General features: G+C 45.2%; 1 protein-coding gene across 2 annotated transcripts in view; it reads right to left on the reverse strand.

Annotated features, from left to right (window-relative positions):
- The window catches only part of GABRP (gamma-aminobutyric acid type A receptor subunit pi), a 30822-nt gene extending 16514 nt beyond the window's left edge, over window positions 1-14308 (reverse strand). Inside the window, exons 1-5 of one of the 2 annotated variants that reach the window (XM_081855639.1) lie at window positions 14201-14308; window positions 14009-14098; window positions 8551-8656; window positions 6500-6615; window positions 2911-2978 (exon numbers count right to left, since the gene is read on the reverse strand). In XM_081855639.1, coding sequence (XP_081711765.1) covers window positions 2911-2978; window positions 6500-6615; window positions 8551-8606 — 240 coding nt within the window. In that variant the 5' untranslated portion in view covers window positions 8607-8656; window positions 14009-14098; window positions 14201-14308. Of the gene's footprint in view, window positions 1-2910; window positions 2979-6499; window positions 6616-8550; window positions 8657-14008 lie in introns of both variants that reach the window. The other variant, XM_081855640.1, reaches the window with a different exon arrangement.
- Between the last annotated feature and the right edge of the window lie 305 nt (window positions 14309-14613).

The raw sequence follows: 14613 nt of genomic DNA on the forward strand, positions 1-14613 counted from the left end.
CACCCGCGTCCACTTCCTGTAAGCAGAGAGGCCCTGTAATAGATGGATTGCCTACTTGCCTGCTCTTCGCCTTGCCTGCTGCTTCTCTGTCCGCATGCTGCTGCCCATTTCAGTGAGATGACCACTACACTCATACTTCTGCTGACCACCTCACTAAGAGAAGAACATACAGGGACCACCATCTGCTCCCAACTAAGCCCACCTCACTGAGAAAGAGATTGTGCTGACATGTATCTGCTTTTGGCATCTTCCGCAAGAGCAATAAATATTCTGCCCACATGCTACTGCCTGCCTGAGTGGAAGAGGAACGAAGACGAATGAAAGCCTCTCCCCACAAGATGATGCTCCCTGCCTGAAGGACAGGGGCTGCCCACTGTGTCCCATGCTAGCCACCCGAGGGAGAAAAACTGGCCACTGTGATCTCATGCTGATGCTGCCTATTTCACAGACTGGCCACTGTGTTCTCACACGGATGTGTCCAACCAGAAGGAGAGACAAAGGCCATTGTGATGTCATGCTGATGTTGAAGGAGAAAGAAAGTGGCCAATGTACCAGCCCACAACTGCTGTTCACCTGAATAACAAGGAGACACTGCCCGGCACGCCAACACATTGCTCACCATGTTCATGAGAATTATGTCCTTTGCACCTTGGACTAGACTGGGGTTTCTTAACTTGCTTTTACTCTCCTGTTCCTGCATATTAAGTTCCCTTACCAGAGGTCTATAATAACAAGGTAATGAATCAACCACATTTATTTGTACACAAAAGGTAGGTAAAGGTAAAAGGTAAAGGACTCCTGGACGGTTAAGTCCAGTCAAAGGCGACTATGGAATTGTGGCACTCATCTCACTTTCAGGTCAAGGGAGCTGGCCTTTGTCCATAGGCAGCTTTCCAGGTCATGTGGCCAGCAGGACTAAGCCACTTCTGGCGCCATGGAACGCCGTGACAGAAACCAGAGTGGGGACGCGAACCCAGTTCACCAGATTACGAGTCCGCCACTCTTAACCACTACACCACACTGGCTCTCTTGCTATCAGGACACTGTGACAGAAGCCAGAGTGCACAGAAACACCATTTACCTTCCTGCTGCAGTGGTACCTATGCTTTCAAACTGCTAGGTTGGCAGGAGCTGGGACAGAGCAACGGGAGCTCACCCCTTCGCGCAGATTTAAACTGCCGACCTCACAATCGGCAAGCACAAGAGGCTAAGTGGTTTAGACCACAGCGCCACCCTCTCCACTATTACCTTTATAGAGAAGTTGCTCCATGCCTTCAATCATTTTGGTTGCCCTTTCCTGAACCTTTTCCAACTCTACAATATTATTTTTGCAGTGAGGTCACCAGAACTGTGTTCAGTATTCCAAGTGAGGTCATGCTATTTGCATAAACAGTTATTCTGGAGTGGAAAACATTCTTGTTCCTAGATGATGCTTATATGTGTCATAGCAGGAATCATCTTGGAACAGTCATTACCTCCTCTATGAGAGAGGAAAGCACCTACCACCCAAGATTTCTGGACTTTTATTAAAAATAGTAATTTGAAAAAATACAATTCAATGCACAATTACTCAGGTGTGTGCAGTTAACTGAAGGACTTTTGACTAATTCATCTACCCGGCTGAGAGACAAAAAAACCCCACATCCCTAATGTCTACCTCTGGAATGCTTTTAAGGGGTAAGTAATCTGACCTTAGGGGACATGGGTGGTGCTGTGGGTTAAACCACAGAGCCTAGGGCTTGCCGATCAGAAGGTCAGCATTTCAAATCCCCATGACGGGGTGAGCTCCCGTTGTTCAGTCCCTGCTCCTGCCAACCTAGCAGTTCGAAAGCACGTCAAAGTGCAAGTAGATAAATAGGTACCGCTCCGGCAGGAAGATAAACGGTGTTTCCATGCGCTGCTCTGGTTCGCCAGAAGCAGCTTAGTCATGCTGGCCACATGACCCGGAAGTCGTACGCCAGCTCCCTTGGCCAATAAAGCGAGATGAGTGCCGCAACCCCAGAGTCGGCCACGACTGGACCTAATGGTCAGGGGTCCCTTTACTTTTACCTAATCTGACCTTGTTAATAAAACTAACAACAAAACCATCATTCTCAGAAACGGAGCAAAAAACAAAAGCTATTGCTAAGAGAGCCATCCAGAGGGTCACTTATCAGGAATGGGGGTCAAAGGGAGATCCACCGACAAAGTCGCTGCTAGATCCATTGCCATGCCAGCTTGCTGTTGCCAGGATGAAATGGGGGGCAGTTATTCCTTTTTAATATATGCCAGGCCCAGAGCTGGCACAAGTCTATGGCTATACCATTCTGGAGGGCATGTCAGGGAAACAAGCTGGGCATGGCATGCTTCTGCAGCTGGTCTCAACACCTCCTGCTCTGCCCTTTCCACCACCAGAGCCAGGACAGTGGTGGCACTTCTCACCTGTATACTGGGGTGAGGGTGGGCCTCTGGCAGCATTGATGGCACAGAATCACTCAGAAAGTCTATGGATGCCGCAACGAGAACCACTGAACACAATGGAAAGAGTTTGCAACCCAGGAGAACCTGGGTTGCAAAGTACAGTGGTACCTCTGGTTGCGAACGGGATCCGTTCTGGAGGCCCGTGCGCAACATGAAAAGAGCGCAACCCGCAGTGGCCATCTGCACATGCGCGGGTTGTGATTCGCCGCTTCTGCGCATGTGTGTGACGTCATTTTGCGCTTCTGCGCATGTGCGAGCGGCGAAACCCGGAAGTAACCCTTTCTGGTACTTCCGGGTCGCCGCAGGACGTAATCTGAAAGAACGTAACATGAAGCGGACGCAACATGAGGTATGACTGTATCAGAAACTGCATCTGGATTCCCACTGTCTCCCTGCTCCTCGGAGCTGCCTTAATTCCTTTTATTCCCCCCTCCAGGATTGTTTGCTTACCATATCACTCTCAGAAATGCTGGAAATGCTTGCAACATCAAGGCTCATGGCTATCACCACAGGCTCTCCTGCAAAAGGAAAGGAAAGGGAAGTTTAAATTGCAGAATCAGTCTAGGTGGTACCAAGCTAAGGGTACCAATAGTCTAATGACTTAGCATAAGATGAGCAGGGCTAGGTTTCCAACATCGCAATATATCACCAGCTAAACATTGAGATATACCGATATATCATGATGTCTGAAATAAGGATGAAGCTATGACAGGCTGTTGGCTGGCTTCACAGTTTTTCCTGCATCAAGATTTGTGCCAGAGCCTGCTCTTATGATTCGCTGCCTCTTCCGGGGTGCATGGCAGAACGGAGCTGGCAGAGTTAACTGGGGCTGCAGGAATCGAGAGATGGCTTCATGGTTTCCCCAACATTGTGATTTTTGCATAGCGCGCACACACATTATGATTCGTGATATATTGTCAGGTCAAAACTTATGAAACCGATATCACGATATGGACATCAAACCGGTTTGGGACGATATGTTGATACGTCGCCCAGCCCTAAAGGTGAGCTTATTGCTTTGCTATGACTCAGTCCCCACTCTGGAAGATAGTTTTGAATGCATTCCTAAACAGGTTATGACATCTTTGCCTACTGAGCAAAAGACAGAAAGCATGAATGAGGACAAAATCAAAATTCCCGTTGACCTGCCAGGACATTTGGGAAGAGTGGCATTTATTATTACGATGAGCTGATGCATTAAGAATATAGCCCTCTGAGGCTGTAATTCTATACATGCTTACCTGGGAGTAAATTCCATTAACATCCTTGGGGCTTACTGCTGAGTAGACATGCCTAGGCCTCACGGTGCAAAGCTCCTTAACTGAGGGGTGTTAGCAGGAGAGACCAGGATGTGGTTAGCTCATTAATTCTGAAGCAGATGCTTTCAAAATGTGAATGACCAGCTCCTGTGTTCTACAGGAATGCGAGCCATTGAAAGAACGAAGATGGCCAAGTTGAAGAAGGTCAGATTCATCGTAAAATGAAGGTTACCTAAACAGTGCATGGCCTTGTCATGAAGAAGCAGAATGACTGTTATGATTAATAAGCATCTTGAGGTCTTCTTATGAGATGATGTTGACAATGACATCTGATGTGTTGACTCCATAGAGAGGAGATTATAATGGTGTGTGAAAAGAAGATTGGACAAAAAATCCTAGTTATAATATAGACTTCTTCCTGTTCACTCACTTAGAACTTGGAAAGTATTTGCTTATGCCCAGACATAACCAGGCGATTCCTCTATTTTTCTTTGCTGTAAGTTGTTTGGAGACCTTTGGGTGACAACCAACTAATAAGTTTAATAAATAAAAAAACTAAAAATATATACTAGCCCTTTCAATGTTGCCCCATCAGCTGGGAATTATTCCTTCTGCTGCCTTGACCACCATTCGGGTGAAGTAATCACTATAATTGTTTATCTGTCTGTAAAGATTCTTACATTTTTAAATTATGATGCTTTTTCAATTTTTTTTTTTTTTTTGGTCCAGTTCTTCTCTTTCTCCCATTCCAGCTCTTTTTATCTGCTGCACTGAAAGACTGTTTAAAGGGCCATCAGGCTATAGTCATTTACAGACATATACCTAGCAGAAAGTGCCGTTAAACTCAATGGAGCTTACAGAGCTACCCAAAGTACAGGGATTTGCTGTGTTTAATACCTGCCAGTGATATGGCAGCATAAAAACCGCTGCATCTCAGCGTTTAGTTAGCTTTTCCGAATTCTTGGGATAAGGTGGGATATTAAAATTACTACATAAATAAATTTGGTCCCGGCATTTCAAACTGCTTACATTGCTCTACAGCTGCTAAGGTCATATTTATTATTGCTAGGTTAGGAGGTGTCTGCTATTAAGAGTACGCAAAGTACAGAAAATGTTTAGCAATAATATGAATAATACACTGAAACTATCGAATTCCACTGTGAAGGAAGGAACATACCAGGCTTTGTGCAATGTTGGGCTATGCATGTTTACTCATAAGTAAGTCCTAATGTGTTTGTAAGGCTTAAAGGTAAAGGGAACCCTTACCATTAGGTCCAGTCGTGACCGACTCTGGGGTTGCAGCGCTCATCTTGCTTTACTGGCCGAGGGAGCCGGTGTACAGCTTCCGGGTCATGTGGCCAGCATGACTAAGCCGCTTCTGGCGAACCAGAGCAGCGCACGGAAACGCCGTTTACCTTCCCGCCAGAGCAGTACCTATTTATCTATTTGCACTTTGACGTGCTTTCGAACTGCTAGGTTGGCAGGAGCAGGAGCTCACCCCGTCGCGGGGATTCAAACTGCCAACCTTCTGATCGGCAAGTCCTAGGCTCTGTGGTTTAACCCGCAGTGCCACCCACGTCCCAAGCTTTGTGAGGCTTACTCCCTAGTAAATGATTTTATATATATATATATATATTCATGCGTTTTCCATTTTTCCATTTTCACATCGTGTTTCCTCCACATAGAATATTTATGTACAGACTTCCCAACCTAGCCTCCCACGGTATTCATAATAAACCTAAGGTTTGCTGCTTCTCCATTTATTTTTCCACCTTTCTTTCATCCCTTTTACTCCTTAATTATAGTTGACTGCTGCTCATGTGATTACTCCTTCTTGCAAATTAATTGCAGTATCATATTTTCTTAGGTACTCCCCAAAGCTTTCCCATTCACCCTTTCATCCAGATTTCTTATGTTGGCTTTCATATTGGCAAGTTCTGCAGATTCTGTCAATTTATATAGCCATTGTTCCTTAGTTTTACTTTCTTTCCAACATCTAGTGTATGGCCGCAGCTGTTGCATAGAGAAATAAGTTGCATGCCTTTATGGGAATCTCATCTTCAGTTATACCTAGTAGGAAGGCTTTAGACTCCCTAGTAAATGAACAATGGAACAGGTGAGGGCATTGGGTAGGGTTAGCCTACAGAAGAGATGACAGAGGTGATGTGATGTTGTTGTTTAGTCGTTTAGCCATGTCCGACTCTTCGTGACCCCATGGACCAGAGCACGCCAGGCACTCCTGTCTTCCACTGCCTCCCGCAGTTTGGTCAAACTAATGCTGGTAGCTTCGAGAACACTGTCCAGCCATCTCGTCGTCTGTCGTCCCCTTCTCCTTGTGCCCTCCATCTTTCCCAACATCAGGGTCTTTTCCAGTGAGTCTTCTCTTCTCATGAGGTGGCCTCCAAGTCTTGGAGCCTCAGCTTCAGGATCTGTCCTTCCAGTGAGCACTCAGGGCTGATTTCCTTGAGAATGGATAGGTTTGATCTTCTTGCAGTCCATGGGACTCTCAAGAGTCTCCTCCAGCACCATAATTCAAAAGCATCAATTCTTCGGCGATCAGCCTTCTTTCTCCAGATACAGATAAAAACACTGGAATTAGGGTAAGGGCAACTGATCTTAAGTTAATAAAATGGAATGGGAATAGGCAAGGGTCTCTAAGTTCAGCTTAAACAGGGGCATAGAGACAAAATTATAAAGACCAATAAATTATTTCCTCTCTTCAAGGCTGAAAGGCTTTGGCAGGTCCTACACAACTACAAAAGATGCTGATGATGTCATACCACCAAATTTTGGCCTGAGATATTTGTTGTATCCCCGGGTTAGGTTCCCGAATCCAGGGAGGGATGTTGAGGCTCGGCTATCTGACGTGTCAGCATAATGACCCAAGATGCACTTTCTGAAAACGAAAAGTAAGAAATGTTGAATGTGGCAGTGGATACTCATCTGTTACACAGCTGCAGCCTTGCTCTTCTCATCACACCCAACACTTGCAAACCAAACAGAATCTTCATTCTGCATTTATGCAGCATTTAAATCCTAAACGCCTGCTTGTTGTTCTGTGTGAGAAGGTAGTCGGTGTCAGATTGTCACTGGATTTAAAACAAGGGCTTGCCTACTTTCCCACATTCCTCAGATGAAAATAGGGACCTTTTTCACTCCCCACCAACAGACCCCAGTTGGCAGGATTTAATTATCAGTCAAGAATAATTTTACAGTGCAAAGCGGGGGGGGGGGGAGGAACCAAAAGAAACACTAAATACTTGAATATTTTGGACAGCAAGTATGAGATAATCTGCTAAGTATGAGCCAAAGGAAGAGGCCCTCCCTGTGTCCAATATAAATCATCAGCCACTTTCTGCCTCACTTCTAGAGGCTAAGAACATGGGTGCAAAGCCATGTGGCAGGATTTTTTCACTATTAAAAAAAAAAAGGCATGTAGAACACTGAACATTGTTTCTGTTGCTGCTCCAGATAATTGCTAAACAACAAATAAGTGGCTATTATCGTATAATCAACAGGTACCAGGTAAGGAAAGCTATAACTTTAACTGGAACAGAACTGCAGTGGCCAAATTACTGGCTAGTGTTGCTACAACTGGAAGAAAAACCATGAAGCGGTCTGCCAAGACCCACAGCAATTTTCAAGCGGTCCGTGGTATGAAGGGGAAAAACCACTCATCTAGGGTGGCGCTGTGGGTTAAACCACAGAGCCTAGGACTTGCCGATCAGAAGGTCGGCGGTTCGAATCCCCATGACGGGGTGAGCTCCCGTTGCTCGGTCCCTGCTCCTGCCAACCTAGCAGTTCGGAAGCACGTCAAAGTGCAAGTAGATAAATAGGTACCGCTCTGGCGGGAAGGTGAACGGCGTTTCTGTGTGCTGCTCTGGTTCGCCAGAAGCGGCTTAGTCATGCTGTCCACATGACCCGGAAGCTGTGCGCCGGCTCCCTTGGCCAATAAAGCGAGATGAGCGCCGCAACCCCAGAGTCAGTCACGGCTGGACCTAATGGTCAGGGTTCCCTATACCTTTACTTAGCATCTTAACTGCATAGCTCTTGCTGTTTGCTGAAGACAAGCCTCTTTATCCTGGCCTTTAACAGTTAAATTATTTTGTTTTGTGAGACCCACAAGGAGAGGGGAGTCTGCAGCAAAGTCTGTACTCTTTCTGTGTGGTTCCATATGGGATTCCAGCTATGATTTCCACCCCAATTAGAAGTTTTTTTGGGGGGGGGGAATCTGAGATGGGGATAATTAATTGAAATGGAATTGGTTTGGTGCTGCTACTGGGCAAGACGTTATTGGAATAAGTTAATTGGGGGACATGTGGATGGGGTACAAATTAATACAATAATTTATCCGGGGTGATTTTAGTTGGGAAGTGAAATTAATTGGCTAGCCTTCTGTGAAATATACATTCTAGTAACTATTTTCTAAATTTGCATCTCTCTCTCTCATATATATATAGAGAGAGAATGTGTGTGCGTGTGTGCGTGTGTGTAAATTATATATATATATATATATATATATATATATATATATATATATATATATTACACACACACACATACATACACATACATACATATGCAAGTATGTAGCTTTTTGCCTTTTCAGCATATCCTCTTTTTTTAAAAAAAAAGATTTGGACACTTTAGAAAGCCTATCTAAATTCCCGCCTCAGATTTTTACATCATACAATAGCCCCAGAAAATTATCTGGATGCTTCTATGCTAGAGAACCTTTCCACCGCCAGCCCCTAGCCCTAGGAACCAAGTCTTATTTTCTTGCATAAACGGATTAGCTGTGCGGCAGAGATTCTTAAATATTTCAGCTTACCCTTCACACAAAAGAAACAGACAGACATGGATGGAGAAGTAACAACTGCAAGACATTTGTGAAGATTATTTTCACCACCGGCTAAGATGGCTCACTTGTCAATGATCTGCAAAGCAAAGCAGATAAGTATTTCACCTGTATAAGCAGAGATGAATCAGTCAGTATATTTTCATATCAGCATCACATGTGATCACTCACATATCTGTTTCAGCCCATTTCTGCACCAACCAGCAATATTTTTTTTTAAGCCCACACAAAAGTTCACATTTAAATGTGTATTTAAAAATTTATTTTAAATTCATCTTCTTCTTTTTTTAAAAAAATAACAAATAACAAAGTGCTTAGATCTATATCAGACCATTTAGGAGATGCGAAAGAGAGAGAGTCCACACATTAGCTCTGGAGGTGCAAATCACATCAAGTCAATAGGTGTTGGAATTCAAAAAGCTCAAATTCCTCAAGCAAACCTCTAGGTGCCCAACTTTGTCTCATAAAACAAGCCACCCTAAAAAAATTAATACACACACACAGTTTTTTTTAAAAAACCACACCCTGTTTACAGCCATACATTAAGGTGCTGAGCATTATTAGGAGACCCCTCACAGAGCTACAATTCCCAACATACTACAATTCCCAGAATTCTTTGGGGAAAGCCATGACTTTTAACATGATTTTATATCTCCTCGCAGACACAGATAAGTATGTGACTTGGCATGTGGCACTCTTTGCAACTGCCGCTAGGAAAACTAGAGCAAATTATATAGCCAAGGTAGCCACCAACTGTAAAGGAGATGAATTTATTTGACCCTATCTATATCAGGCTATGTTCTAGCTTCGTCAGCAAACTCCGAGCATAATTGCACACTGTATTAATTGACATTGTTTTTTGATATATTAGTGGCCATGTGATGATTTTAGCTTATGAATTTTATTGTTTAATGTCTTGATTTGTATATTGGGGTGCAGTGGTACCTCTGGTTAAGTACTTAATTCGTTCCAGAGGTCCGTTCTTAACCTGGAACTGTTCTTAACCTGAAGCAACACTTTAGCCAATGGGACCTCCTGCTGCCGCCGCACCGCCGGAGCACGATTTCTGTTCTTATCCTGAAGCAAAGTTCTTAACCGGAAGCACTATTTCTGGGTTAGCGGAGTGTGTAACCTGAAGTGTATGTAACCCGAGGTACCACTGTACTTTTATAGCTCTGTTTAGAGTACGTAATGTTTTGATAAGATAAATGTTTTAAGTCTTTTGTATCAATCCAGTATATTTTCTTTTAACTGTTGAATGATTCCGTGTGCATTGTGGCAGCTTTTGGCTATGTGCAATAAAACTGACTGACTGGCCATGACTATTAAAGTGATATAAGAGTGCTTTACATGTACGGAATGGATGCTGTTGGCATCTATCTGTCTTGAGAGACAATGGAGTCTCCAGGGGTGAAGTCAAAACACTGTGCTAGTAGCTCCCTGGGGCGCAAGCCTGGGCAGTGTGTATGGAGGTCCTGGGCTGCCCAGACGACAAGCCCCCCCCCAACCTCATGGTCCAAAGGAAAGCAGAGCAAGGGTTGACTCCTTAGCCCAGGGGTCAGCAAACCTTTTCAGCAGGGGGCTGAAAAGCACACATTCTACTCATGTAAAAACACGCTGATTCCCAGACCGTCCACAGGCCGGATTTAGAAGGTGATTGGGCCAGATCCCCCGGGCCTTAAGTTTGCCTACCCACGCCTTCGCCTATTCTTCTCCTGAACGGATGTAACACCTGTCCAAACAGAGGAACATAATACAGTGGTACCTCAGGTTACATACGCTTCAGGTTACATGCGCTTCAGGTTACAGACTCCGCTAACCCAGAAATAGTGCTTCAGGTTAAGAACTTTGCTTCAGGATGAGAACAGAAATCGTGCTCCGGCGGCGTGGTAGCAGCGGGAGGCCCCATTAGCTAAAGTGGTGCTTCGGGTTAAGAACAGTTTCAGGTTAAGTACGGACCTCCGGAATGAATTAAGTACTTAACCTGAGGTACCATTATATGTCTCACTAAATAGGCTTATAATACTTGTTCAATACTTGGAAGCAAGTACTGGTGTCGCCATACTGGATTGCTTCATTCTGATGGGTATGGTTGTTTGGAACAGAAGTGGGAATGTGCGATATTTTGAAGTGCTTTCGCTGACTTTCCTGGGAGTGGGCATGGCACTGGCTTCAAAGCCTGAAGTTACACAAGGGCTGTGCTCACCAAAGCATGAACTGGCGGGGGTGGGGGTGGGGCAGTTAGCTTTCATCTAATGCCACCATTCTGTCCTGCCCACTATTATTGCTCACCAAAGCCAAACAATGGAACGGCATTCGCTCAGTTGAAACACTCTCAGTGGTGCTCAAAATGTGTGCTAGGGAGCTCTGGAGTTCCTTAGAAGCTCAAGACTTCTTCCATAAGAAGATGTTTAATGATAGACACGCTCGCCTGAAAGACACCCCTGTTATGTACTGAAGTTCTCACCCTGGGCCAGCAGGGGGAATACTGTAGATAGTTTTCACGCAGGTCCACATATGCAAATAAGGAATTGAAAGTGACGTTCAGTGATTGGACAGTTACAGAAAGTGGTTACTGTTGCGTTCTAGTGGAGCTCTATATAAGCAGGCTGGCTGAACCCTTCAGTTCAGTTCTGTTCTGGCCTGTGAATAAACAAGAGCTGTTTGAAGAATCACTGTATCGTCTGATATGTTCACCCACAACTTAACAACCCCTGTCCTTGCAAAGTCATTGAGAGCATATTGAATGTGTTTAAGTTCAAGCAGGCTTGTTTTCAGTAAAGACATGGACTGAAGCTAAGCAGTACAGTGGTACCTCTGGTTAAGTACTTAATTCGTTCCGGAGGTCCGTTCTTAACCTGAAACTGTTCTTAACCTGAAGCACCACTTTAGCTAATGGGGCCTCCTGCTTCTGCCACTCCACCAGAGCACAATTTCTGTTCTCATCCTGAAGCAAATTTCTTAACCCGAGGTACTATTTCTGGGTTAGCGGAGTCTGTAACCTGAAGCGTATGTAACCTGAGGTACCACTGTATCTCAATCAGGGGTCAGCAAGCTTTTTCAGCAGGGGGCCGCCGGTCCACAGTCCCTCAGACCTTGTGGGGGGCCAGACTATATTTTTGGGGGGGGGACCAAATGAATTCTTCTGCCCCACAAATAACCCATCAATGCATTTTAAATAAAAGGGCACATTCTACTCATGTAAAAGCACACTGATTCCTGGACCGTCCGTGGGCCGGATTTAGAAGGCGATTGGGCCGCATCCGGCCCCCAGGCCTTAGTTTGCCTACCCATGGTCTGGATGTTTGATTGTCTGGGAATCCTATATATGCCAACTTGAGGTTTATGATGGAAGAATCTGACATCAGATCTCCAACACTGGACACCCAATATATCCTAAGCCCCTGGAACTCCATTCTAGCGGCCATTGGATTGCAGTCTAAGGCTGCTTCCAGATTGCTGTTATTTCATGGGTGGGAATCAATTGCATACTGGCAAATCTGGGGTGTGCATTTGAAGGGGAAGCTGACCATCTGGACCCATGTCAGAATAGATTCAGGTCCCACATCTGGAACAGAAACTGCTGTGCCCATTCCAGTGGACAATCTCCACCAAGGTGTGACCCTCGGATTCTTTAGGAGCTCTCAATCAGTCGCTTTCGGAACCAACAGTTGTAGTATACTTCTGAGCAAGCCAGAGGTGGCGGCCAGGAGCGTGGTGTTACATTGGCTTTGTTCCCACTTGGTGGAGAGACTGAATAAGATTTCTTCTCCACCCCGTGGAACTTGTTCTGCGGGATTCTATAAAGCTGAGGTGCATCTCCCCTGTTCTACCTGAAAGACCACCTGATTTTAGGCTGCATTTTTCTCTTCACGTATATTGCTTTTATATTGTACATGGTGTACACCACTCAGAGATTTCTAGAAAAATATCAAGCACTTTCTTTTCTTTAAAGAAAATAAAATGTTTAGCTTTGAGAAACTACACTGAGTTTCATTGTCATCAATACACCTATGTGGAGATGCCCTGTGAAATGTGGAGAGCCAGTGTGGTGTAGTGGTTAAGAGCGGAAGACTTGTAATCTGGTGAACCGGATTCGCTTCCCCGCTCCTCCACATGCAGCTGCTGGGTGACCTTGGGCTAGTCACACTTCTTGGAAGTCTCTCAGCCCCACTCACCTCACAGAGTGTTTGTTGTGGGGGAAGAAGGGAAAGGAGAATGTTAGCCCCTTTGAGACTCCTTCGGGTAGTGATAAAGCGGGATATCAAATCCAAACTACTACTGTGAAATAAGTCTGCTGGACATCATTGTAAAGGTAAAGGGACCCCTGACCATTAGGTCCAGTCGTGACCGACTCTGGGGTTGCGGCACTCATCTCGCTTTATTGGCCGAGGGAACCGGCGTACAGCTTCCGGGTCATGTGGCCAGCATGACTAAGCCGCTTCTGGCGAACCAGAGCAGCGCACGGAAACGCCGTTTACCTTCCCGCCGGAGCGGTACCTATTTATCTACTTGCACTTTGACGTGCTTTCGAACTGCTAGGTTGGCAGGAGCAGGGACTGAGCAACAGGAGCTCACCCCGTCGCGGGGAATCAAACCGCTGACCTTCTGATCGGCAAGTCCTAGGCTCTGTGGTTTAACCCACGGCGCCACCCGCATCCCGCATGTAAAAACACAAGGCAGGCCCCACAAATAACCCAGAGATGCATTTTAAATAAAAGGACACATTCTACTCATGTAATAACAGGCTGATTCCCGGACCATCTGCAGGCCGGATTGAGAAGGCGATTGGGCCGCATCCGGCCCCCGGACCTTAGGTTGCCTACCCCTGCCTTAAGCAGTCAGCTTTGGCATGAGTCATATGCCAACTGAACTCTGGTCTTCTCTCTTTCGTGTCCCCTTTACCTCACATCTCCTGCAAAGCAGGGTATCTGTGGCAGTGAAAAATAATGCCCAAATGGGAGAACCATCATGAAAAATACCAACCTATCCATCTCCAGCCATGATGAATCTGTAATAATAAAAATGTGATCTCATCTTCAATCAAGGCACAGATGACAAAGATTCCTCATTGGGCCAGCATTAGACACCAGGAACAGAATCAGATCTCAGTGCCAAAACATCTGAAGACAACATTAACCTTACCTTCATCACCACATTGGATTTCCCTGCCCTGTGTACCTTCCATGATCCCAGCTGCACCCCTCCCATTCAGCTATCAACAAGAAGGAACTACGGCACACTTTAGTAAAAAATTAATTCAGAGCATTGTGCCCATGGAAAGCCCTTCAAGAAATGGTCATTACGCTGTTTTCCATGGTATAACTCGCTCCCTGCCCCAGCCCCAACCCCGCAAAAACGGTATGCCTCTATTAAACCACCAAAGAAAAGATAAGAAGGAGGGGGGAAAGGATTGTCAGCATTTACTTACATTTAGTATATTATTTGTCACAAAATGACCAGTGTTGGCTCCCGGTTTTGTTGGCACGGAACCAAAGCGGCAGACACTAACAGTTGAAGCCTATGCGTGCAAATAAGTGAAAGTTAGAAGCTGTAGAAGTCAATCCACTTGTCAAGGTGTTACACAAGCCGAGTTCCCTCAATGAAAGTCTGAGAGACTCACTGTCGGGAGTCAACATTCATTCAGCTGCAACTAATAATCCTGTCTGAGATCAATCATGCTGGGCATCTGTTCTAGGGCTGCGATTTTTCACTCAGTCAAGTGAACGTGCGAAATCCCCTCTCCTCCCAGGGACACAAACTGCAGGTAAATCCTCCGTGGGCTTTCCCAGGACTTTACCTGTAACGTGATTTGCATGGCCCGTCCCCCTCAGCCGTTGTCCCAACCCAACCCATGCCATCATTTATGTTCCAGCATTTTCAGTGAGACCATTTTTCCACAGTTAGATCATCACAAACTGTACTTACTGCATGCACACAGATGTAAGTTCCATTTAAGTTCCATTCCGAGGCATGGAAATGGCCCTTCTCTCATTCATATATATATATATATATATATATATATATATATGAGAT

Source organism: Podarcis erhardii, assembly GCF_964252035.2.
Source record: "Podarcis erhardii genome assembly, chromosome: 3".
NCBI classification, from domain to species: domain Eukaryota; kingdom Metazoa; phylum Chordata; class Lepidosauria; order Squamata; family Lacertidae; genus Podarcis; species Podarcis erhardii.